This window comes from Dermochelys coriacea, chromosome 22, assembly GCF_009764565.3.
Source record: "Dermochelys coriacea isolate rDerCor1 chromosome 22, rDerCor1.pri.v4, whole genome shotgun sequence".
NCBI classification, from domain to species: domain Eukaryota; kingdom Metazoa; phylum Chordata; order Testudines; family Dermochelyidae; genus Dermochelys; species Dermochelys coriacea.
This window is the reverse complement of record NC_050089.1, coordinates 15,218,804-15,244,085: the sequence shown is the minus strand read 5'-3', so window position 1 is coordinate 15,244,085 and position 25,282 is coordinate 15,218,804. Positions and strand designations below refer to the sequence as shown.

At 47.5% G+C, this 25,282-nt stretch overlaps 2 protein-coding genes across 7 annotated transcripts in view; both read left to right on the top strand.

Moving 5' to 3' along the window:
• ZBTB16 (zinc finger and BTB domain containing 16) overlaps positions 1 to 14,760 on the top strand; it is a 185,647-nt gene extending 170,887 nt beyond the window's left edge. For all 4 annotated transcript variants that reach the window (XM_038380589.2, XM_038380587.2, XM_038380588.2 and 1 more), the window contains exons 6-7: positions 5,150 to 5,317; positions 8,177 to 14,760. In XM_038380589.2, the coding sequence (XP_038236517.1) occupies positions 5,150 to 5,317; positions 8,177 to 8,406 (398 nt within the window). In that variant the 3' untranslated portion in view covers positions 8,407 to 14,760. The remainder of the gene's footprint in view (positions 1 to 5,149; positions 5,318 to 8,176) is intronic.
• Positions 11,105 to 25,282, top strand: part of USP28 (ubiquitin specific peptidase 28) — a 125,761-nt gene continuing 111,583 nt past the window's right edge. For all 3 annotated transcript variants that reach the window (XM_043501067.1, XM_043501066.1, XM_043501064.1), the window contains exon 1: positions 11,105 to 11,201. The gene's annotated coding sequence lies outside the window, so the exon portion shown is untranslated. The remainder of the gene's footprint in view (positions 11,202 to 25,282) is intronic.

Genomic DNA, 25,282 nt, shown 5'->3' with positions numbered 1-25,282 from the left:
TATATATGGTTATAAGCGTATTAGTAGAAAGTGTTTAGATGGTTATAAGATGTGGGTATAGCAAGCAATCCGCTGACTTGTTGGACTCTCACTATCTATAATTGTCAGAAGGGTAGCCGTGTTAGTCTGGATCTGTAATAGCGGCAAAGAGTCCTGTGGCAGCTTATAGACTTACGGACATATTGGAGCATAAGCTTTCGTGGGTGAATACCCACTTCGTCGGATGCATGTATTGGAAATTTCCAGAGGCAGGTATAAATATGCAAGCAAGAATCAGGCTAGGGATAACAAGGTTAGTTCAATCAAGGAGGATAAAGCCCTCTTCTAGCAGTTGAGGTTAATTGATTATCCATTGATTAAAACATCTATTAATCATGTATTAACCTCTTCTTTGCTTAAATTGCACTTCTCATGTAAAATGTGGCCACTTTTTCTAACTATGAGTGTGTTCAGACATCTTTTTAAAGGTTAAAAAGGATCCAGCAACAGCACTCCAGTCTTAGTGCACTTTACCTCTAGCACCCAAAACACTGAGTGCTGGGGAAAATCCATGCAGTGGTTTGGAACCTCCATGAGATACAGAGACGGCTGTGCCATAGTGAATAATAGGAATGCGGGGTTTCCACTCTTAAATTAAACAAAACCAAATAGACACAACTCTTACTGTATCTAGCAGCATCTCTGAGGTGTTCCATTCAGGGAGACATACTTTTTCAGTGAATAATCCTGTATTGAGATGGGAGAATAGGGATAGATAATGGAGGAGAAATGGTGGATTTTTTGGTTAACACTTTGGATTGGGACTCAGGAGATCTGCTTTCTGTTACCAGTTCCTCCGTAGACTCCCCGTGTGATCATATGCAAGTGACCTAATATCCGGTGCCTCAGTTCCCTACCTCTAAAATGGAGATAATTAACACGCTGACTCTCCTACCCTTTGTCTAAGGTACTTAGAATGTCAGTTCTTTGGCACAGGGACTCTTACAATGCATATATACAGCACCTAGAACAATGGGTTGCAACCTTGGTGTTTAATGCTTGTGTAATAATGCAGGAGGCCTTTTGCCTCTAGCTTCTGTTACATCTCTTACTAGTAACTCTTTTTACAATATTTTCCAGATACAGTGTGAATTATGTCAATGTCTTTTGGCATTGGTGTCTTTTGCCATTTTCCTTCCTTTTCCTCATCTTTTGTGAACACCAAGAACTCTAACTTCTTTCCCTTTTAGAAACGTCCCTACAACCTCCCTTCTTCACTCCAGATGGAAAAGGTGAAGGCAAGATCCTTAGCTGGTGCTGATCAGCTTAATTCCATCAATTTCAACAGCACAATGCCAATTTCACCAGCTGAGTGTCTGGCCTGGAAGTTTTTTGTCTTTAAATCAGGCCTCTTATTTAAAGATGAGCAAAAAATGTAATTATTTAATGCTTGGATTTCCATAAGCCTGGTGCACACTCTTATGTGTATGTGTGTGTTCTCGCTGTCTCTCGTGTGTGTATGTACACACATACACACACATGCCTTGGCTCATTAATATTCCGTTGTTCCTAGCCCGTTTGCCACCAATGCTGCATGTTTAGTATCAGCAGCTGTGTTTGGTAATGCAGGCCAGCAGAGTCCTTGGCATTGATGGATCCCTGATTTACACGGCTGATCATATAATAAACTCTCAGCTGTGTAGAAAAGGCATTTTATGGCCCTGCGATTGGTTGTTCAGTAGACTAACAAATACACCAGGTACAATATAAAACCAGGGTCACAGGTGCAGAAGGCTGGCCAGAGGGGGCTCTAATTAGTCCCGTTTGTCCTGCACTTAATGTCAAGCTCATTAAGGGGCCCTACAAAGTTAATCAACATGCCACAAATTGGATTTTTTGAGTTCTGTTGCCAGTTCTGTGCATGCTGCAAGGCTGTGGGTCTGCTCAGCTCCCTGTGTCAGGATTACAGGCCAGGTGCTGCACATTTCCCTTTTCCTTTTATTTGGTCTGACTCTCAAGATTCCATATTTAAACTCTTTAACATGTGATCAGGTTGATAATGAAATTCACTAAGATCCTGTCAAACTAGCTCCTAAGTTTAACACTTCATTTAAAGTACCAGGGCGCTCTAAAGAAACAGCGGGGGGGGGGGGGGGAGAAAAAGAAAAAAACTCCACTCAGACCAGTGGCTGGGTCTTAATGTGAATTATTCACCTGATTTCCATTCACACATTTTTCTAAAAAAATTAATTTAACAAATGCAAATTCTGCAAGTCCACAAACAGGGGCCTAGCCAGCACTCCAGTATCTTTTATTTTTGAGCAAGGCGCTGAATGGAATACTGAAACAATCATTCTGAAATTTAAATACTCCCCATGCTTCCCACTTCTGTCACAGGGTCAGATGCGCAGCTGGTGTAAATCTGCAAATTATGCCTGTTTTCCACCAACTCAGGTTCTGGCCACATGTTTTCAGAGCTGAGCTCCATCTTTATAAATGGATTTTTTTAACCTCAAAATTCACCATTGTGTCACCATTTGCTGCCCCGCTTCAAAAAGAATCTATATTACTAGATAAATTCATATATGGAATCCATCACCATAGTGCCAGCACATCTAGCGATTTGTGATCATAGTTAAACATATTGATTCTGTGTTAGAAATTCAGGAATTGTCAGATCTTCAGTTGATGGACTGACTTTGATAGAACCAGGTTCATTGACACCAGTGAGCGCTCTGGCCCAACATAGAACAAAGAATAAATGCAGCTTGACTTCAGTGGAGCTACCCCTATTTATACCAGATTGGGCTCAGCTTTTGTGTACAAATGAATATTTAAAAAGAATCCAAAGAGGGAAACCCTCTCCCTCTTTTCTTGTTACATGGGAAAGTGCCATCCACACCTCAGACCCCTCTCGTGAGATGTGTACACGAAGTGGTTTTTAAGGATCAAGTGCATTTAAACCTTGTGAGCTCTCTGCTAGTCTCTTGCAATCAGAAAATAATGTGAAATATCAGAGTTATTATACACAATGCTTTAAAAAACCATTTAGTGCTGCCTGAAAGATTTGGAAACACTAATGTAAAATCAGAATTTATGTGAGGAAGGTCTTCATTTGGGAGGGGCAGATTTTGTTGGAGGGTCTAAAGAGAAAAGAGAGTGAAATATCATTTTAAAGAGGAAGTGAAAGCACAGGCATCTGAGTATATAACTAGAAGGACAATTTATGCCCAAGCACGAGTGCAGTTTGACATGGGGATAATGAAAAAACGTAGGTCATTGTGGATGACTTAAGCCTTCAGCAGCTGAAGAAAATGTATGAAATGCGAGGAACATTACACGCTTGGCAGCTCTGCACATCTGCAGTAGGACAAGTGAAATACAGTTGGCCATTCTTTACCATAAACTGTGGTTGTAGGATATGCAGCACAGAGAAATTGTAATTACAGTGACAAGACAAATCAGTGATATTTAAATATTCATGAACAAAGTCTTGGGCAATCAATCTATCTTTATTGTCCTTGCCTTCACTTCTGTAATAAATAAGTAGCTGAGCCCTCACCTTTCATTCAAATAATTCTGAGTTTGGTGCTAAACTGAAGTACATTTATCAGCCACCCAATCTGGAATATTTAAACACCTCTCCAGCTCCCAAAGTTTTTGGCCCTGGGTGGCATCGCATTTTTCTGGAGAGCAAGAGGGAAATGGCTTGTGATTGCTCCCCGATATAGGTATGTGTGTGATCCTCTCTTTGGCAGACAAATGAGCCCACAAAGCCCTCCTTGCAGGGGAGCAGTGGGCCTTCAGTCACAGCTCTCCCTTGCTGGAATTCTCATGCCTCAATGAGGCTTGTTGAGGTTTGTGGGGGTGGGGGGGTCTCCACAATTTGCTTCCCCTCTCTGTTGATGGGGCACAATGCCTGAGGAAGCAGGGGCAGACTTGTAACCTCTTTGCAGGCTTGTCTGTGATGGAGAGCCTTTACTTTCTCTGCCATGGCACTGTTCCCTGGAGCCAGTCAGAAGCAGCTCGCTCTGCAAAGCTTTTCCCCCCTGCTGCGCTGAGATGGTGAAGCAGATTGCCTTGTTAGCACTTCCTCAACCCAATCAGCGAGGTCGAGGGTCTCCTGTGTGCAGCAGGGCAGCGGGTCCTTCCCCACCCTGCTGAACTGCAGGAGGGATGGCTGTCATTCCTGTTTGACAGGCCATTTCTGGGGTGGGGGAATGAGAGGAACAGACATGGGGACAGGAGGGGAGGAGTTATGGCATGGTTTGATTAGAGGAAGACTGCTGTACTGGACAGCCCTTTGGTCTGCTCTCTGAACTGGTCCATACGACCCAGTCCTCTTCTTCCCCCTAAATGCACAGTACCTGCAAAGAATCAGCCAACCAGAGCAGGAGCAGTAAATAATTAGTCAATCATTACAAACAAGTAGGAGTCTTCATATCCTGCCCATTGTTAGCCTAAGTAACAGCCAGATCTTATCATTACTCCCCTCCTCCCGCCTTGGCAAGAACTGTCTCTCCCTGCTGTGTTTGTGCAGCGCCCAGTACCATGAGCCCCTGATCCCAACTGGGACCTTTGGATGTTGGTGGTATTATTATTTGTATTATTGTAGGGTTTAGGAGCCATCATCATGGAACAGGACCTCAGGAGCTAGGCGCTAGACAAACAGAACAGAAAGATGGTCTAAATTAATGCCAAATAATAATAATGTACAGCAAGAGGTGGCGCTGAAGTTTCATTAGGTGGCGTCTTATCCTGAGTATCTCCATCCCTTCTGGGAGTTGAGCTAAGAAAGGAATGTGTGTAACCCACTGCTCCGGATAAATTGCAGCTTGGATGCTTACTCCCCCTGCATTTCCAGCTGGATGGAAGATTCTTCTTCACTTCTAGTCCAAAGATGCTGTGCAGCATTGCTCTTCCTTACTAGGCATCTGTTGTGTTCCACCCCAGAGCCAGCTGCATGTCATGGGTGTGTGAAGTGACCACTTTCTATTCCTTCCCCTTGACCTTCTTTGGTGGTGGTGGTGGGGGAATTAAGACCTCACAGATGGCTTTTCAAGAGGTGGGGGCGCTACAGAGAGAGTTGTGCTGGTGCAGGCTACGGGGTCTGTATAATGCTGTACGGTGTTCTCCACTGTCTCTAACCGCGTGCTTGTGTCATTTCCAGGTGACCACCCCTACGAGTGTGAATTCTGTGGCAGCTGCTTCCGGGATGAGAGCACGTTGAAAGGCCACAAGCGCATCCACACTGGAGAGAAACCGTATGAGTGCAACGGCTGCGGCAAGAAATTCAGTCTCAAGCACCAGCTGGAGACCCACTACAGGGTGCACACAGGTACCGTCCCGCTGCCGCACGTCTGCAGCTGCCTTAGCAGCACGTGAGTGAGCTGCTCCTGCAGCTGCAGTGCTGTGGTCTGTGATCCCCTTAGACCTCACAAGCTAAACAGGGCTGGGCAGGTTCAGCGCTTGGATGGGAGTCCTCCATGGAACAGCTAGGGGTCACAGTGAGGGATTCGCAAAAAAGAAAAGGAGTACTTGTGATGCATCCGATGAAGTGAGCTGTAGCTCACGAAAACTTATGATCAAATAAATTTGTTAGTCTCTAAGGTGCCACAAGTACTCCTTTTCTTTTTTGTGAATACAGACTAACACGGCTGCTACTCTGAAAAGTGAGGGGTTCGTGAGGGACCATTCTTCCCTTGAGCCGATATCGAACTGCTGCCCACAAGTGGTGGGATGGGATGTCACACTGCTGAAAGCACCCAGCTTTCAAACTAATTATTTAACCGTGGTGTTCTGCACAAGAATCAGGGCATTAATTCCTGTGTCCTCAGCAAGTTCTATGCTGGTAATTGCACTGTTTCCCCAAGCTCCTCCTGCAGTTTCTGTCGAACACGGTATCTTCACTCCCTGCCCTGCCGTGTGCGCTGTTAAACAGCTGCTGGGCCCCAGCCCAGGACAGGATGATGTGATGCCTGGTCTAATTTAGGTATCAATTCAGGATCCTTTGAGATGAAAGGTGCTGTGGAAAGAACTACATCTTGCCTGGGCATTTGACAGCTGAGGGGCGAGAGAGCAGTATAAAATTGGGACAAATGAAAATACACTTGAGACTTTCCCCTTTACTTTTACTTCATGGCTACCTCTCCCATCTCCAGCCCCCTGCGCCCTGAGCCACCAGCCCCTTTTCAAAATTAATCCTTCCCCTTTGCCAGCACAACGAAAGCTGTGCAAGGCGCCTGTGGGTGTCATAGGCAGGCTGGGAAGGAATAGGCCAGACTCCTTGTCATACTGAAATGATTAGGGCTGGTTAGTAACAATTACCCTCATCCCTCTCTGGAGAGAGAATAAAGAGAGCTAAGCAGTGCTGCTCCCTTTTCCTGCTTTTACTATACGCAGGAGCTGGTCAAATGGTGCATCCCCACCTACCATCTGCCTTCTACATGGCAGGCTCAGAAAGAGTTGAAGGGGCTCTCTAGCCACTGGAAGATGCAGGGAGATGCAACTGGAAGAGACCCCAATCTTCAGCAGAGCCATCCTCACTTCCATTCCTGCACGAGGACGTGGCTCTCCTGCCCTGTGCTGACATAGGGCAGTGATAGGTGCTAGGAGTAGCTAAAACGAGATCCCTATTACTAGGTCTAATGATAGCTCAAGTGGAAGCCAAAGTACCCAGCCATTCTTTGGTGCATGTCACACCTAACCCCAGGGTCCAGGTTCCCTGTGTAACTCATTGCTACCCTGTTGTTTCGGGGCAGCTGCAAGTCTAGGAAGCACTAGAGAGTTTTCTTCTCCCTTATGTGTTTTCATCCAGCATTATGGTCATATTCATCCTTTAAATACTTATTTCCCACATCCAAAGCTGTCTGAATCATGGGCACTTGTTCTAGAAAGGCTGCTGCAGTTCCCTAGGAATCCAGGCTTGTTGCTGGGGATAATGAATCACTGAATGCGTCAGCATGTAACTATTGTAAATAGTGGATCAATATTTAGATCACTTTTGCTGTTCATTACTTCATTATTCGCTGTGTCTGTGCACAGAGCAAGTATCAATATCAGAAAGGCCAGGCAGTTAATTACTGCATTGAAACGAGTCCCTGACATCTCAGCTCCAGCATCATATGTTATCAAAATGATTCACGGGCTTCTGCTGAGATTCAATAACCCTAAAATATGGGCAACTGAGCTGGAGCAGAGCTCAGCTTCCCTTCAGGGACCTAGCTTCTGGGTACCATGGGGGAACATAGCAGTTACCAGACTCGATCAGACCCGGGTCCATCTAGCCAGCAGCCTGTCCCCAGCAATGTCTGGATCCAGCGACTTGAGAGGAAGGTGCAAGAAAGACTGCAGTGGTGGATAACTCACCCTTGGGGGAAGTGTCCGCCTGACCCCTATGAGTCCGAGTTGGCTCATGCCCTGAAGCCAAGGGGGTTTCGCTGTCTTTTTTTTTTTTAACCTTTCTCAAATTTTTTCATGCAGAGGCCCAATCTTTTTTTGATCCTGCTAACCACGATACCTTGGGGCAATGGGTTCCCCCAGTTCATCGTGCGCTGGGTCACAATGCCCACCACACTCGGGTTGGTTGAAAAACATTCCGTGGAGACCGCTACACAATACAGAACAACTAGAGGTTATATAGAATGTTTCACCCATAGATCTCAAAGTGCTTCACAAAGGAGATGAGCATCATTATCCCCACTACACAGAAGGGGGAACTGAGGCATGGATAAGGGAAAGTCACGCAGCAAGCCAGTGGAAGAGCTGGGACTAGAACCCTGCTCTCTTGAGGATCGAATCCAGTGTCCTGTCCTCTAGGCAACACAATGTTGAATGCCCTGTTATGCCTGAAAATCACCTTACCTTTCCTTCCCTCCCCACATCCCAAAGCCATAATGCGGAAGGATGGCCCAGCATTTAGGGCACTGGCCTGAAATGTGGGAGACCCAGGTTGATTCTCTGCTTTACAACAGACTCCCTATGTGATTTGGGGCAAGTTATTTAACCTCTTTGTGCTTCAGCTCTCTGGCTGCACAATGGGGCGCCACCTCACAGGGGCACGGTGAGAATAAACACCTTGAAGACAGCGAGGTGCCCAGATACTTCAGAGATGGGCAGCTGCATAAGTACCACAGACAAGTCAGTGTGGTCGCCGCCTCACCCTTCTTTTGTGTCTCTCCCCCTGTTGCCCCTGCAGGTGAAAAGCCTTTTGAATGCAAGCTGTGTCACCAGAGGTCCCGAGATTACTCTGCCATGATCAAACATCTCAGGACCCACAATGGCGCTTCCCCCTACCAGTGCACTATCTGCCTGGAGTACTGCCCCAGCCTGTCTGCCATGCAGAAACACATGAAGGGCCACAAACCAGAGGAGATCCCCACTGACTGGAGGATAGAGAAGACCTATCTCTACCTTTGCTATGTTTAAGGGACATGGAGGGGGAAGATTTAAGTCATGAAGGACTGGGCAAAAAAATGCATCATCCATGGCCTTTTATTCTGTTGTTGTTTACTAAAGGAATTCTCCGTTTTTGTTTCTGGCTCGTGAGGTGTTTGTATGGGGGAGGGGGAATAATTCATTTTTTGGTTCTCTGTGCAGTCGATGAGAAAATGCATCAGTATCGAGCCATAGCCAAATATCTGCTCATGTTTTGTGACTACACACGCCAAGGGCTTTGGAAAGAGCAGGTGAAATGTCACTGGGGGGGAGGGGGAAATGGGGCAGTCCAGCGCACACTTTGGGGTCTGGGATTTTTGGGAGGTTTTCCTTTCCCGGTTTGAATTTTTCATCCCATTTTTGCCACATTGGTTTAATTGACTCAGGCCGCGTCTACATTTAAAAATGAGGGTAGCCTAGCTACATTGCTTAGGGCTGTGAAAAATTTTGCACCCTGAACGCTGTAGTTAGAGTGACCTAGCCCCTGGTGGGGATGTGGCTAGGTTGACAGAATTCTTCCGTCGACCCGCCTGTCGGAGAGATGGATTAACTACGGCAACAGGGAAAACGTCTTCTGTTGCTGTAGCAGCTGTAGCGTAGACATGCCCTCAGTCACCCAGCTTTATTCAGCTGCTTCTTGTGCAACCTCACCAGTAGGGGGCAGTGTAATGCCTATCGTTAAAATCCCCCTCAGAGGATTTCCCCCCAAATTAGATTGAACGTCCCTGTTTTTGGGGTCCCCAGAAATCCCAGGGCAGATGATGCGCAGCATGACGGGCTGGACCCTCTGGAAGTTTGTTAGCCGTGCGAATGATGCAGTGGGTCACGTTGCAGTCAAGATTTCCCCAAGTCACGAGTGATTTTTGGGAGCCTTGTTTTTTTGCCTGCCAGACTTGAGACGCCTTGAATTTTAGAACATGCTGATCACCCTCACTGGTGCCTGCAGCCGGAATCACTAGTCAGTCTGGCACAGCTTAGCGTAAGAGCACAACTGGAATTTTCCTCAGGAAGGGGGTCAGGGAGGGCAGGGCAGAGCAGGGCACTGGTCCCAGATGGAGAAGATGGTGACCTGTAGGTGCCCATGGGCACAGCACGGCTCAGCTTGGTGTGTGGCTCTGAGAGCCTAGCCAGCAGCAGGCAAGTTTGTGGGGCTGTAGCCAGGGGAGGAAGCAGTAGGATCTGCCACGCCTGGGCACCCAGTGCCAGGGCAGGGTGCATCCCAGGCAGTATCGGGGGGGGGAGGTACCATGCAGCCCCGTGGGCTTCCAGTGTCCCCATTCCCCATGAAAAGTCCTGGCATCAAGACTGCAGCCCCCCCAGCTCGGGAAATGCCAGGGCCTCCCCTCCCAGCCATCAGCACCAGGACTCTGGCCGGGGCTCCCCCATTGGGCGCCCCACCCATTATCTCCTGGGTGGGTGGCAAGTCCCTGGCCTCAGGGCCACCCTGAGCTGCTATCTGGAGCATGGGTGGCTGTTGCTGGGTCTCTGCTCAGATCCAGCCAAGGGAAGGCTGTCCCCCTGGCCCATGTTGCACCCGCTTGGGCATAAGTAAAATAAACCTGAACTTCGCTACAGTTTTTATTTTTTTGTCCCCTCTGTCCCTGGGCTGCTGTATTTCAGATGGCAGATAGTTTCCTGAAAACGTTTTCAGTTTATTAATAAAATCTGAAAACAAAAAACTGTTTTGGAGAAAAAGAATTTGAATAAAAATTCAATTTAAAGGAAACTATTAAAATAAATTTGATGATGGAAACTAAGTGAGCTTCAGGTTGCTTGCATGCCTGTTAGTGCATGGTGTCAGGAGCATGCTGGTGAGTTACACTAGGATAATAATTATCCTGCTGCATAGGACAGGTAGGGTGACTTCTCAACCTAGTATGGAGGGTGCCTTCAGAGTGCCCCCCTCAATCACACTCCTGAATTAGCAAAATTCTTATGTACCACTTGGAATGATCAGAAACTGACAGCTGCTGATCCTCTCATTCATGCACAGAAAGTTGCCCTGGATGTTTTGATCAATGTCACTACTCTTATGGCCGAGTCGGTTGGTGCTGGTGGTTGTCCCGCTATAATAAAAGCTACTTGGATATTTTGGGCCAAAGCCAGTCTCTTCAAGAGCTTAGAACTTGGCACAAAAATTGCCTCTAGGCTACAACCCTCTCTCCTGACCAAAGACCTTTCTATGCATTTTTTTTTTTTGAGGGGAGGGAATTAGAACCAGATTGAAAGGGCAAAAACTTCCAGCCAGTTTGTCAAATCCCAGCGGTTGGACACGTGTGTCTTCAGATGAGGGAATCACATGCTGGGAATCAAATCAAGATGCTCTTAAACTGCCCCCTGGTGCCTGGGTATTGCCAGGGTCTGAAGGAATGATGGGTGAGCTCATATTCCCTTCTCCTGGAAACACATGCAATATATCCCCATGGCTTGCAATGCATCACAGTGACTCAGGCTGGTTAAATGCTAACCTGTCAGTTTGACTAAATTTGTCAGAAATTTGAGGAGAGGGGAGTAATTCACAAGTTCAGGTGATGGATTTTGTTTGTATCATGCTGCTCAGTAGCTCACTTTCGTGTCTCCACTTATGCCACGCCTTGCAATTCAACAGTGCTCTTCTTTTTTAAAGTAAGAGTCCTTTAGAAACCATCCGGTCTGGTTGCAAGAGCTTTGCTCTGTATGGGGAAATGCGTTTGTTTTTGGTTTTGTTTTCCATGTTTCAAAACAGGAACATACCAGTTCATTTTTTTGCTCAGCCCTCTGTCCAAGAAGCTATGAAGGAGTGAATGGTAAAAGACGGCTTTTCTTTGTGTTTGGCTTTGGGGGGTTTTTGGTTGTTTTTGTTTAATTTTGAATATTTCTGTTTAGCACATTTTACTTGAAATTACCTCGGTTTTTTGTAACCTCATGAGCTTTTATTGTTGGGTTGGAGGTTTTTATTTTTTAAACGGATAGGTTGTTTAAAAGGCCATGCCGCAGATCGGTGACATGCAGTGTAAGAATCGCATGCTCGGTGAGAGTGCAAAAGTGCCACAACAGCCGCAAAAGTAATTTTACGGTGGTTTTTGTGCATTATCATTACCAAAATTGGTATTTTTTAACGGCCTGCCTTGGCAGAGCTGGGGTCGTTGATTCTGAAAGCTACCTCTTATGTTTGGGTTTTGTTTTTATTTTGCAGTTATGAAAGCACATTTTGCAATATTTGTGTTCGCTTTGTGATGTCATTTCAATTTTCATCTCATGCTTTACTTGCAATTGTATATTATTTTGTAACTTAGCTGCATTTATATTAAACAAAAAAAAGTTAGGGAAGTGTTTTGTAGATGGAAGTAAAGGGAAAAAAACGAGGGGTGTTATACTGCTGTGCCCACCCTACCCCCAACCTTGTCTCAACTGTCGGGAAAAATTTGAAGGCCTTAAAACTGGGGAAAATAACTTCATGTGACAGTGGAGCAGGGTAACTTACCGTTTAGTGAAGATTTAGTGCTTTGAAAAGGAAAGAGTTAAACTTGAATATGTGAATAGAACAGTAGAGTCTTGTTTATAATGTGAAAAATGTGAGTATAAAATCACTTAGGGCAGAACTTGGATAAATAAATCTGCACTAACGCATCAATTTTGCGTTAGCCAGCTATGGCCATGAGATAATCTCTGTCTCAAAACTAAAACTGATGTCAAAAATGTTTAAGGTATTCCACCAAATGAACCCATTCTTCACATCCACCCCGTCCCTCATTCACCAAGCTGAAAGGGTTGAACTGATATTTACAAAGTGTAATATTTTTGTAATGTTTGTTAGTCCCTGTGTCAGTTTCCACAGGACCTTGCCCTTCCTTTTGTAATGTGAACAGGAATTGTGGGTGCGTGCGTATGCGTGTGTGTGTGTATGCTCTTTGTGCGTGCGGTTGTGTATTAAATCATGCAGTATTGTTGTAATCCAGTGTTGCAGCCTTGGATAGTACTAAATCAAAATATTGCAACTTCAAAATCACATGCAGGAAATGTATGCAAACGTGCATGTCAAATGCAGATTTCCTACATCTGCTAACATAGGCTCGAGGTGGAGTGGGGAACAGGCAGTACTGTAGGTATTGGTGACTTAACAATAATTTCTTTTTATTGTCTAGAGTTACACTACTCCTGGGCAACCATCATTTGTATTTACTGTTAACTGCAGAGAAGCAAATTCTTCCTCAACCACCCAATCTAAAAGATATTATTTGCTGTTGAATGTTAGAGGATATGTGGAGGCAGTTCAGATGTGTCAGGGGCAGAGCACAAACACATACAGAAGTAGACAGGGCGGCAGACTTCACATGGAGCTCAAGCAAACATGAACAGGTCTGGAATTTAGGGGGAATCTATCTGCATTCTCCGCCCCCCCCCCCTTCCATTAGAGAGCACAATCTTATGGGGCGGGTGGGGGGAACTTGGAAATATTGTGTGCAGTTTTATCTTCAGAGCAGCATCACTTCTTTACTCTGTTGACCAGGTCAGTAATTTCCATTTTAGATAGTCGGTTAACATTTTGAGCACTGCTTACCACGGTATATAGTACTCTTTGTGAATTAGAATGGTAACTTCCTTATACAGTTCTATCAAAACTTCTAAAGCTGCCTATATGCACAGACATTACTCTGTTTGCATCATCCATTTTGAACGTATACCTGGCTGTCTCTGGTAGTGTTTTGGGAATAAAATTAGTGTTGTCTTTCAGTTCACAGCATTAAGATCCTTTTTATGCATTATATGTAAAATACATATATATCTATTCAAGCATACACTCATGTGGCGCACACACACATAGGATTGATCATATCTTTGCTGCTTTGTGTTGGGAATGGGAAGCAGAACAGATGCTGATTTAGTACAATCCAGGATGTAACTCTGGAGAATGGCTTGTTTAATCTTTGTGCCTGAAAACAGTTTTTTCACATTTAAAAGAAAAAAAAATGGCTGCGATTTCTCACAAGTATATGGTACCTTTTTGCAGTAAATTGGTACTGCTGGCGGGGGGATGTCATAGTACAATGGAGCAAACAACTAATTTTCCAGCACAATTTATTTTCCATTGGAAGACCCTCTCTTCCCCCACCATCCTAGGTGTTGGCACATTTTGGCTGCACCACCTGGCACTGTGTAAACTGAAGTTTGTTTCCTACCAAACCCAAAAAGTTCAAAATCCGGTCACGGGGATGTTTTAAATTTAAAGACATGAACTTTTGTTGAGTGAAAACTCATCAGACAAGATGAGAACATTTTTATTATTTTTCACTCCACTTACATCTCATTGTTCTCCCCTTGTCCCTCCCCTCCAACCCCCCTCATTGGGACATTTGCTTCTGTGGGTGTCATTCCAAGACTGCTTTAACCCATAGGAGAGAAAAGAGGGTTGACAAAAAAAGGCAGCAAATTCACCTCCAACATACAGCTTTGAAATATCATTCCAATGAATGTGGCTGATGAGAAGTCTCTGGTCCCATGACATCCTTCCGTGCGGAGTACCAACCTTTTGGTGTGCATCATAGTATTTGTTTCACATAGTGTTATGTATGCATGATCTTTTAAGGCTAAGAAGCCATGGTAAAGCTCCATGACATCTATCCATATATATATAATTATATATATGTATATTATAGCACTGAGGACCAACTGCCCTTCTGGACCAAGCAAACAAAGTCTTGTTTTCATTGCTTGTCTTGTATGTCGTGACAGCACAAGTGCCAGTCTGATCGCTCTGTATTAAAACTAGTGTTTTTAATTAATTGATGTTATAGTTCTGTCTACCTCAGCACCTCCTGTTAGCCTAATTTTAGAAGGTGCCCAATTTTTTGTTTTTTTGGTTGTTGTTTTTTCAGATTATTGGTTACTATTTTTTGTATAAATCTTCTGTTTGTTTTCTCGTTCTGTTCATTTCTTTTGCAGCACTGCTTGTGAGTCCGTTCTCTTGCCACAGATGCAGTTAGCTAAAAATTTAAAAAGGAAAAAAAAAATCTCAAATTGTGATGTCTCCTAGTTGCAGCTCTCCGCATCTGCCTTCATTCTGTGTAGATTCAGCTGCATTTCTTTGTAAAACTTCAGTGTTTCTGACAGAGGAAAAGAAAAAAAGAAAAAAAAAAAGAATTTACTGCTGCAGGTTTTTTTTCTCTCCATGTGTCACTAAGTGAAGTTCGTGCCTTCTATAGCAAAGAGAATATTTTTTACATCCTACTAACAGTAGATTTTTTTGTAGTGAACATTTTTTGTATTTTTATTTATAAGTCTCATAAGAAAAATAGCAATGTTCAGTTGTATACCTTGAATCTGCAGTTAGAAAAAAAAGTAATAAAGTTAATTCAGTCGTCTCTGGCTGCCGCCTCCTCCTTCTATTCTTTGCTCAGATGTTTCTCTGGTCAGGAAGAGGAGAAATCCATCGAATGAGCTAAAACCTTACCTGATCCCTGTTGAACAGGACTGAAATAAGGGATGGGAGTGGAAGGCTAATGCTATTTCCATACAAATGGCCTTCACCTTTCAGAGAGCACTGGAGAGAGTTTTGCTTTTTCTTTATACCAGCAGATGTCAGCCTCAAACAGAGCTGAAGTTGGCAGCTGGACTACTGCTGGTTCCCATTTTAATGGGCTCTGTGGCTTCTAAAATAAATGAGGATGGTTTCCAGTTCCCCTTCTTGTCTCTGGTGGTTTGGGGGTCAGGCACTGCCTTGAAATAGTGGTGAAATAATATGAGACTGACCTCAACCACTCTTCCCTGACACAAGTGTTTCCGATATAATAATCACCACGAATCATTTCAAGACAGCTCAATTAGAGAAATAATACTTAGCTCTCAGATCTCACTTCTCACAACCAACATGCTCTCTGCACTGCCATGCACATGGCCACTTAATATTTCTTCCTCCCATTTCATGGGTGCAGAAACTGAGTCTCTCACACTGTGTAAGGCCAAGATTTTCCAGAGCTGCTAATGATTTTGGGAGCCTCTATTTTTTTTATTTTTGGCTGCCCAATATGAGAGACCTTAAAAAGGGGCTGATTTTTCCCAATGTTCTGAGCACTCGCCGTTGTGTTTCAAGATGGGTACCATAAATCACTGGCCACTGTTGGAAGTCTTGTGCCCATTGCTATGGAAGCGGGCCCTGTAGCTGGAGATAAGATTGCTCACCACAGAGGGTGCTGCTGTTCAAACTATAGGGGACTGGGATACCTTGGCCATCCATCCAGGTCAGATAGCGAGAATCAAATTGTGATTGAAATCACTATGGTTTACTGTTAAAATAAAACAGAGTTGGCAGGTTATTCTCTGATCAAATGCCTTCCCTCTATAATGGCAATTAAAAATGGAGCACTGCCGTGCTTATTGCACAGTGCACTGGCCCTTGGCAATGCACTGAAATGATAGAGGCCTTCTGTTCTAATGTTCTTGCTCATCACTTATGTATCACGTGCAGCTAGAAGCTTCAACCAGCTCCAGCTTCTATTGGGCCAGGCTCTGCTTGAACAGATAAATGATGGCTCCTGCCCCAACAAGCTCACAGTCTGACTCGACTTCCCTCTCCTTTTGCTCCATATCAGCCTTCCACAGGGCTCAAGGGCAGCAGGGTGATGCTAACCTGTCTCCTAGGCAGAAGTCCGGCTGCATTGGAGGAAATGTTGGTGAGGAGGAGAAAAAGAACCTGCTAAACTTTCGCACGTCATGAAATACTCACTGTCCCTTCTCCCTTGCAAATGAAGGTGAAGAACCATTTAAAAATATATGTACCTTCTTCATCTGGCCCCTGGGAGCTCAGCTGTGTAGGCTCAAGAGGCCAGGGTTGTGCGGGGGAAGCCAGTGGTTTCATAACAAACAAGACTTCTCCCCTCGCAACACAGCCGGCGTCCTGGGTCTACGTGCTTGTTTGAGTGGCTTTGTCCCTGGGAGCTGTCACTGCTGACACCTTGTCACCTCTGATATTGTGGCTCCTTCGTGATCTCTCTAATGCTGGAAGTTGGGCAAAGCAAACTGTTCGTCTCTCTGAAAGGGCAAGTGCCTGCTTATGGGGGGCGGGGGGGAGGAGACTGTTTGTTTGTTTGTTTTCTTTCACTACCCCCAGCCCTTGCTCAGCTTTCTCTGCTGCCCCTCACAACATGCTGAGTGTGTGTCTCCAATGCCCGCACCCGGCCTGAGCAGGCCTCTTCTAAGCTTTCTCTTGACAAATGGGAGCGCAGCAAGATTTCCATCTTTAAAACAACATTTAATAGCAGTTTTCTGCTAAATGACATCAAAGCAGAGGCTTAGGTGCTCCGGGTGGGTCATGTGCCCCATGGATATGGGTGAGAAGAGGTGAGTGAATAGCGACCCTGCTGAATAGGCTTTGTGTGACAGTGAGGGCTTCCCATCCTTATGTGCTCTTTGACCCAGATATGATCTAATGGATAAAAAGGGGCCCTGACAGCGCGAGCATGAAAAAGCTTTGTGCCCTTCATTAAATCCCTCAAACCATATTTATACAGCCTCAGCAGCTGAGCAGCCAGTGGCTGTGCACAGCTCAGGGGCTGGGGAAGGGAATTCACTGGAACGTGCAAAGAGCCCTTGGCCAGCCTCAGGAATCCACTCCCCAAATGTCTGAGTGACGCTTCATGGGGTGCACAAGGAGAGAGTCCTGTCCACTTTGCCTGGGCACACAAAGTCGAGTGACCTCCGCTTTGCAATAGCAGCGCATGCCACATTCGATGGGACGACCCAGCAGAAAAGAGTGAGCGAGACTCGCTTTCAGTGTACTTTTGCTTGCTGTAGAGTGTGCAAGAGTCCCCCAAAGCTGGCCTGTTGACTGAGAGTTGGCAGCAGATTTAAAAAAAACAAAAACAAAAACTTCTCATGCCACAGCTCTGGGGAGGAGCAAGGTGCTGCTGTCTAGCATGAGGAGTGGACGAGGAGCCAAATGAAAGCTGCACATCCCATGGGCTGTAATAGAAACTTTTTTTTATATTGGAAAGGATGAGTCTGTGGACCCAAGAGTAAACACCTGAGGGTGGCATGGATATTTTGGAACCTGTACAATGTACATTGGTTCCTGTACTCCAGTTATCTCGCAGTGTTTGCAACCCCAAGTCTTCAAAAATCATGAGTTGGGGCCCCAGAAATCATGAGATGGTTAAAAATCATGACCTTTTTAACCAAAGAAATAATAGTTGTGGACTATTTGCCTTCTGGGGTTTGACCCTTTGGAGTCTCCTGTGGTCATGTTTACACACTTTTCTCTGAACCATGAAGGCTAGAAATGTATGTTTTTTTCATTGAAAGTTGTTTCTTACATAATCACGGGACTCCAAGAGTTGAGATGTTAAGAAAAACACTCAACAGTGCAAGATACAAATAAACAGAAAGGGCCCGATGCTGCTTTACTCTGAAATCCTTTTGCAGCACCCCAGCAAAGTAAAGGGGCCTTAAACTGTTGGAAATTACAGTACTTTTGCCCCCAGAAGACCCCTTTACACTGCCAGTGTGCCATAAAGGGGCTTTGGTGTGAAAGAGCATCAGGCCCCAAATATTCCGCTGGACACTTTTTTTCCCCTTTTAAATTACACACTGGGGCTCTGCACCTCGAGACAATGTATCAGCAGGCAAACTAAAGTGCTTTATAAAACTGTTTTGCTGCCATCTGTCATTTCACATAATGGGGAAACTGAGGCAAGAGGCAGCCAATATTTCAGGTGTTTCGGTTTTTGAGATGCCCAATCCAATCTACCTTAGGGATGAGCTTTCAGCTTGGCCAAGCACCCAGAGCTGCCATCAGCTTTGATTGGCTTGGGGGATGCTCAGAAGCTCTGGATTTCAGGGAGCTGAGGCAAAGCCCCAGACCTGGGAACCTCCTGCAATCAGACTTTGGAACATCACCATCTAGTTACCTTGCCCAAGGCTGCCTAGCAGAGCTAGGAACAGACCCCTTAGCCTCTTCAATGACTCAGACCACTTTACCATGCTCTTCCCATCAGCATGACCTCTCCGGGAGCAGGGAACAGTCTGGCCTCAACCAGGCAGACAAGAGTTAAGCCAACACAAAAGGAGGCTAAAGAGGGGAATTCCATGGGGAATCTCACAACTGGGCCAGGTCAATTTTTAGAAAGGCTCAATCCCCCAGTTTGGCCCCCTCTGCGCAAAGGGGGGGAGGAAACAGCGCCCGCCTGGTTCCCATCCAACAGGCTTATCAGGATCTGGTTAATTTGGTATCAGAATAAACCGATTCCTGGCACTGAATGAGTGAACACAGCAGTGAGGAAATGGCCAGCAAAAGGAGGAACAGGGCTGCCCCAGGCAGGCCCTGAGGGAGATGGAGGTAAGAAATGAGTGGGAGGTAAAGGGAATAAAGTCTTGGGGAGACTGTTACAGGAAGGTAACCTGCGGAAGGCGCTGGGGGAAAAGGAGGGAAGGGTCTGTGTTTTTTGTCATGTGTGCGTATGCCTGCCCAGCCCGGGTGCTTGTGTGTCTATTCTCTCTTGGTTCTTCATGTGTGGAAGTCTGTGTGCGCGTGCCTGGAGGCCTGCACGCGCCTCGGATCTCAGCCGCCTTCGCTGGCTCTTCTGAATGTGTTCTGGGCTCACCAGGGAGCTGAGCAAGTTTGCTTCAATGAAAGTGAACTCGTTCATTTAAACCTGACTATAGAGTACTCTGGCCCCCTGCTGTGTTAATTATCCTGTAGTTCTAAACTGATTGCTGTACACTAAGCTTAAACCCTCCTTTATTTATTTACTGACTACATTAACAGCGAAGCCTGCACTCCTTTTATCTAGTTGCAAACTCTATGGCATGCTGCACTCATGCTCTTATTTAGCGGCTCGATACAATCCCATCATGGGGTGAGGCAGGGGCTGTAATTAATATATTTTCTCTCTGCTTTTTCCTCCCTCGGCCTCCCTCCCCTCCAGCACAAGGCCCTGGGAAGCAAGAGCAGTGTGGGAAGGCCCCTTGGGGCACTTGGTTAAAAAGCCCCTTGCTCATGTGGGTTTGTGGGGAGAGGTGATGCTCCTATAGCCCCTCCGTACTGCTCTCTACAGGCTCCATGTATGGGACTCTGTGTCCCCATGTGCAAATAACTCTTCCCCCCCCCCCCCGTCTCTGGTTTGGAGTGCGAAACCCTAGCTTAACACTTGAGAGAGTGTCACAAAGGAGGAAGCTGCCTCTTGGGTAATTAGCGCCAAGCTCTCCCAGCAGAGGGAGCAGCTGCCCGAGCACCTGCTGGGCTGTCACTGCCTTTGCATGGCCTGGTGCAACACATGAGCCCACGGGCCGTACCCTCGCCAGGGCTGCCGAGCCAGTCCGAGGAGTTATGGGAAATTAAAATACGGTTAAATGTTAATTACGGGGAAGCTCCAGGGCAATTAGTGTTACTTAATGTAAAGTGCTATTTATATTTTAAATGATTGATGAAATACGTAGTCATTATCCTGTGCTCCAGCAAAGCACGTTGTTTACAGCGACGCAGGGCCCTGGAACGCAAGGCAAGGAGCGTCCTGCCCCAAACTCCACGCCCAGACAGCCCAAAGCTTCCTCCGTGGACTTGGTCTCTCGCCGCCCTTCAGTGGGGCTTGATTCTTCCTACTCTTCTCCCCGCCACCTTGCACTTGGCGCTTCATGCAGTTATACAGGTTGGTGCAACAGCTTTCTCGTCTGCAGCTTCTCCCGTTCAGAACAACCTCCCTGCGTCGCATCACCTCATTTGGGGACCTGTTTTCTTCTCCGGCGGGCCATTCCTCTTAACGTGGTTGTTGTGTTTCAGTCTTCATGCCGAAGCGTTTGGGGATAGCACCCATGCAAGGTGCTATGTGAAGCATGACCACTTTGTCTCTGGATGGGGGCTTGTGCTGGGCACCTTTCACAATCAGGCCCTCGGAGGGAAGGCCAGAATTTCCCAAGTGCCTAGTGATTGTGCGTGCTGAGCAATGGGACCCCTGAAAGGGCAGGTGCTCAGCCCACTTGGAAAACCAGGTCCCCAAGTCGAGTGCCCAGAATCATGAGTCATTTTTGGAAAAATCTCGGCCTAAGGGCTTGATCCCAAGCTTTGGAGATTGCCCCTGCAGCCCAGCATCCCAAGGAGTCTTTCCACAGGCCTCAAACTTCACCGTGGCTACTCGGAGTAAGTCCTTTTGCCGTCCTCACAGGGGATTTCTGCCTGAGCAAAGCCCATGCGAGGTGGCACAATTCCAGCCCAAGCAAATGGCTGGGCAGGCTTGTTTCCAGCGGGCCTCACTCCTGGGGCTTTAGCCCCCGGTTTTATGCTGCATTAAATCCAGGCTGCAGCCCTCGCTCTCATGTCCCCTTAATTCCATACACACACCCGCAGCACCATAATCCACCAGGATCCCACACACAATGGCTATAAAATCCTTGGGGCTCGTTTGCCTATTAGCAGAAGTCCTTGGGACAGAAGCGCGGCTGCCTTGTGCTGGAAGGAATGCAGACTATTTATACTCCTGCTGGAGTGACCCACATTCCTCCCGGAGACCACCCAGCTCTCCGCACAGGCAGGGGCGCTGAGGGAGGGAGCTCGGGGTGGGTTAAACACCCAGGTCCTTGTGAACACATGCTGGGCTGAAGGGGTCAGGCCTCCAAGCAGCTCCATGGCGCTTGCCATGCTGAGCCCTTTTGTGGAGAGACTGTACTGCTGAGGCCTCTATGGGGCTGGTTATTGTAGGGTCGTCCTGTGGGTTACGTGAGCTGGTTTGTTTTTGCTATTTTGGGGGTCGCCCTGTGGGTTACCCAAGCTGCAGAGACTAGTTCCAGGTTTTGCCACTGGGACATATCGCCCAGCACCCCGGCTGGCTCCAGCGCTCGCAGGCACCACACGGCCCAGAGTGCTTTCTCTCCTCTGGTCAGTCACGCTGGCACGGCTGCTCCTTTGAGATCCTTCTCCCTGGCACTCTCCTGTCCCGCTCCCGGGAAACACTGGGCTCCACTGCCACCGTGTGGGGAAGGGGAGCAATGGTGTGCAAAGGCTCTGGCCTGCTGGCGAAGGCCCGGCGGGAGATGAGCAGGCCCGTGGGTAGGTGTTTATTAGCATTAACTGACCCCGTGCTCCCTTAACATTCCCAGTCGGCTGCTGCACGGTTTAGAGCCAGCTGCCTGGAGTCTGAGCCGTTAAGCTCTGACTGCAGCATCCAGAGAACTGAGTTTGTTTCCCACCTCCCCGGGGCTCCCTCAGATTGCAGAGTCCTGGGTGGGGGCAGCCCCGTGACCCGGGGCACAGAGTGCAGGGCTGTGAAATGCTTTGGGCGCCTTCGGGGTAGAGGGACAGCAGCATGTGCCATGCCGAAGTCCATGCTGGCTGGGCTGCGGTAGCAGAAAGGAAGCCATGGCGGGGGGGGTGAGAGCTAGGGAGGTTGGTCCCTCTGCTCTGGGTACAGGTGCTTGTTTCAATAGCAGTTTTCACATGCAGGGGGCCATGGCCTCATTGCCTAGAGGAGGAGCTGACAGGCTGGTGTGATACAGGGATCGATGGGTACTGGAAGTCTGTGGGGAATACACAGGCTCGCTGCATGGCCAACTATTCGTCCCCCGTCCCACACGCAAGTCAGCTGGTTCCCCGTGTCCAACAACTGCAAAGGATGATAGTTGAAACCAGCATTCGCACCTTACCCTGGGCCACAGCCAGGAGGTGGGTAGCAGTCATGGATACTAGCCTGGCCTCAGGTCCCCAGCTGGCTCAGAAACCAAATGAGAGGGATCCAGGAAACCCTGTGCAGCTGGATGGGTGCCCAACTGCTCAGCATCCTGGGATCTTTCTGGGCCCATCAGTCTCTGGATAAAATGGATCCATCAATAGGATGGGGAAAAGGCATGATGAAGCCCCCCCCACCCCCAGTAAATGATAATCGGACAACAGATGCCCCCCCGCCGCCCTTTCCAGTCCCATCTACCAGCATGGTGGGTGGGGTTGGCATTGCTGCAGATAATCCCACTGTTGACATGGAAGCCATGAGACACCAAGGGCGGCTGAGGAGCACAGACCCAAGCAGAGGCTGGTAGACAAGGGGTTAACACTCTACTAACTAGAGGAAGGAGGACAGCTGCTTGCTTTGAGTGCAGAGTTTTGCTGGGTAGCAGGGATGGGCCAGCTGTGGGCAATTAATTAATGGCCCCTCACTGTCGCTAAGGAAGGATGCAGTGGGGGGTTGTCTGGCAGTGAGCATCAGGGTGGCAGGATTGCTGCGGAGCGGGAGAGGAGAATTAGGATGCACTCCCTTTTCCACTGGGGCTTGGCTGCAGTGAACCACGCTAGACTTTTGCTGGTGAGTTTAGCTGGGGGAAGAATATGGCTCTTAAAAGGCCAGTGGATTCTTCGCTTCTCTGCTTTGCGGCAGAGACATTGAAAGCCCGCCTTGCCAAGCCCATGTTTGGGCTGGGGCTTGTCCCACCACATCAATATGCTAGAGCAATCGGGTACTGAAGTTACCCACAAGATGATGTCCCACTCGAGGGCCGGACCTGACGCTGACTTTGCATTGTGGTGAGCATGGAGCAGTCCTGGATAGAAGGGGTGACCTAAATAGCGCATTGCTTTAGCCCCAGTGGAATCTGGAACAGCCAGTCAGACTTCTGGGTGAATGAGCCTTAACCAGGGAGCATTAAAATCCCAGCCAGTCAGAAACCAGTTTAACTTTCCAAAAGGCTCTTTGATGGCTGTCTCGGATTGGCTGAAGGAAAAACAGGTGTGCCAACTAGAACACACAATGTCAGCAAACTCGGGGCTAAGATATTGCCACGGCAGGTTATGTGAGGATGGTCTAAGATCCAACCTTGATCAACAGCCTCTGGGAGCTGCTTTACCATGAAGCGTTTTCCTACAGACGTTTGTTTAGAAAGTTAGAAAATTGTTCCCTGGAATTGGGCAGTGGCTAAATTAAATTAGGATCAACGAGCAACTGGCTCGCTGCTGCACCAACCCCCCTCGGAGAGTGGAGATGAAATCCTTCCAAGCATTTGGCCTAACAGAAAGAAAGTTATTATAATAGGGACATTGTCGTAGGATCAAGGCTTTGTCTGCGCATTCACAGAGCAGCTGGGAGCGATTATTCTGCAACAATGTTCTGTTCCATCAACATTATGTCCTCGTTAAACCTTTATTAGTAGATTAGATTCAGATTTATTGATTTTTTTTTTGAGAGGAAAATCCAGGCTCACGATCTCAAGGAAACATCTCCAACTTTCCCTGCGCTTTGAACTTTTCCAAATTGTCTAGAAGGGAAAAGCTTAACCTTGAAGAAAGACAGCAGTGCCCCTTGTGCAATCTTAGTGCCCGACTTTCCATGTGGGGCCTGCCCTTGGAGCAGATATGTGTTAATACTGTAACAGTTGGGCAGTATTTCAATAATACTTAACCCTTGTATTGAGGGAGACACCATGGTCTAGTGGCTCTGACACTGAAGTGGGACTCAGGAGAGTTAGGTCTAATCTCCGCACTGCCACTACTGTGGTGTTTGTTGTACAAATGAGTAACCTGATGAAGAAAGGTCAGTAGTGGTCTCCCCATACAGATGGAGAAACAAAGTGGAGGGATGACTTGTTTAACGTCACGTGGCGGTCAATAGCAGACTATCCACCAGCCCATGCTTAGTAGAACAGTATGGTTCCCGGGAGAGCGGTTCCTAGTGGGGGTTGGAGGAGTTATGGGGGAAGGACGGAAGCTGGAGAGCTGGATGGGGAAGATCGGAACATGCTCATAGCATGTGGGGGACAGACCCATAGAGAACAAGAGCCCCAAGTGGAGGAACAGGAAGGGGTGAGGTTGTGGGGGAGAATGGTCAGTAGCTGGGAGGGTGAGAACCAAGGGGCAGGTTAGAAGTCAAGTAGATTGAGCTTGGCATTGGGAAGGAGAGGACAGGGAGCTCATGTCGGATCTTATTGACCTTTTCCTTTGAGGAAGTCCCTGAGATCTTGCTTGGAGAGGGCCAGGGCCTTAACTCATAGCTGTAGTGTGTACGTAGCTCCTTGCACTGGAGGCACCAACTCCCATCCCCACTGATGGGGACTCTAGTGGTCATGGGACCAGAGGCTGGGGTCACACTTAGGCCAGTCTGACTTGACATCCCTAGCACTGCTGGGGATTCTGGGGTGAGGAGTGTGCTCCCTTGGCCACACGGGGCTCGTTGGCGAGTGTCCCTGTGCCAGCATTTATTGGACCAGTCCAGAACACAGGCTTGAATGAATGCTACTTGGGAACAAACGCACAGGATGCTCACTAATTAAGCAGCAAGGCCCAACCTAATATCGCTTCCCCTAGGCTCCGAGCCAGGCTGTGCTCAGGGATTGTCATGGTTGGGATCAGCTCCAAATACCTTGGTACCATCACCACTTTTGACCCATCTTGAAAGCCTGGGACTCCTAGTGGAGCCCCAGGAGCTCACAGAACCTTGCTCGGGCTCCATCCCAACTCCTTCCCCTTCCTCTTGCAGCAGAATAGATTCCTGCCTCCTGCAGCAGCTTTTACTTTGCCGAGTGCCTTCACTGGCTCTGCCTGCCCCCCTCCTCTGTCCCCTGCCAGTTCCCGGCCTGGTGGTTGGGATGAGTGGGGAATCCCCTGGGGGTGGGGAGCACAGGCTGGGGTTCAGCGCGGGTTTCCACTTGCAGGGGAGGCAGGCTGCTCAGCTCAGAGACCAGCGTGAGAATCAGGCAGTTGGGCAGCAGGGTCCAGCCCAAGCTAGAGGTGCTGCCTGTCTTTGTTCCCGGGCCTCAGTCGGTTTGTCTACACTGCAGCTGGGATCAAGGCACCCAGCCAGGTAATCGCAGACTCAGGATAGCAGTGTGGCTATTGCTGCACAGTGGAGACTCGTGCCAGCCACCAAGCTCAGATCAGGTGTAGCAACGTCCTGCTAGCTTAACTTACTTGTGCTAGCTTTGA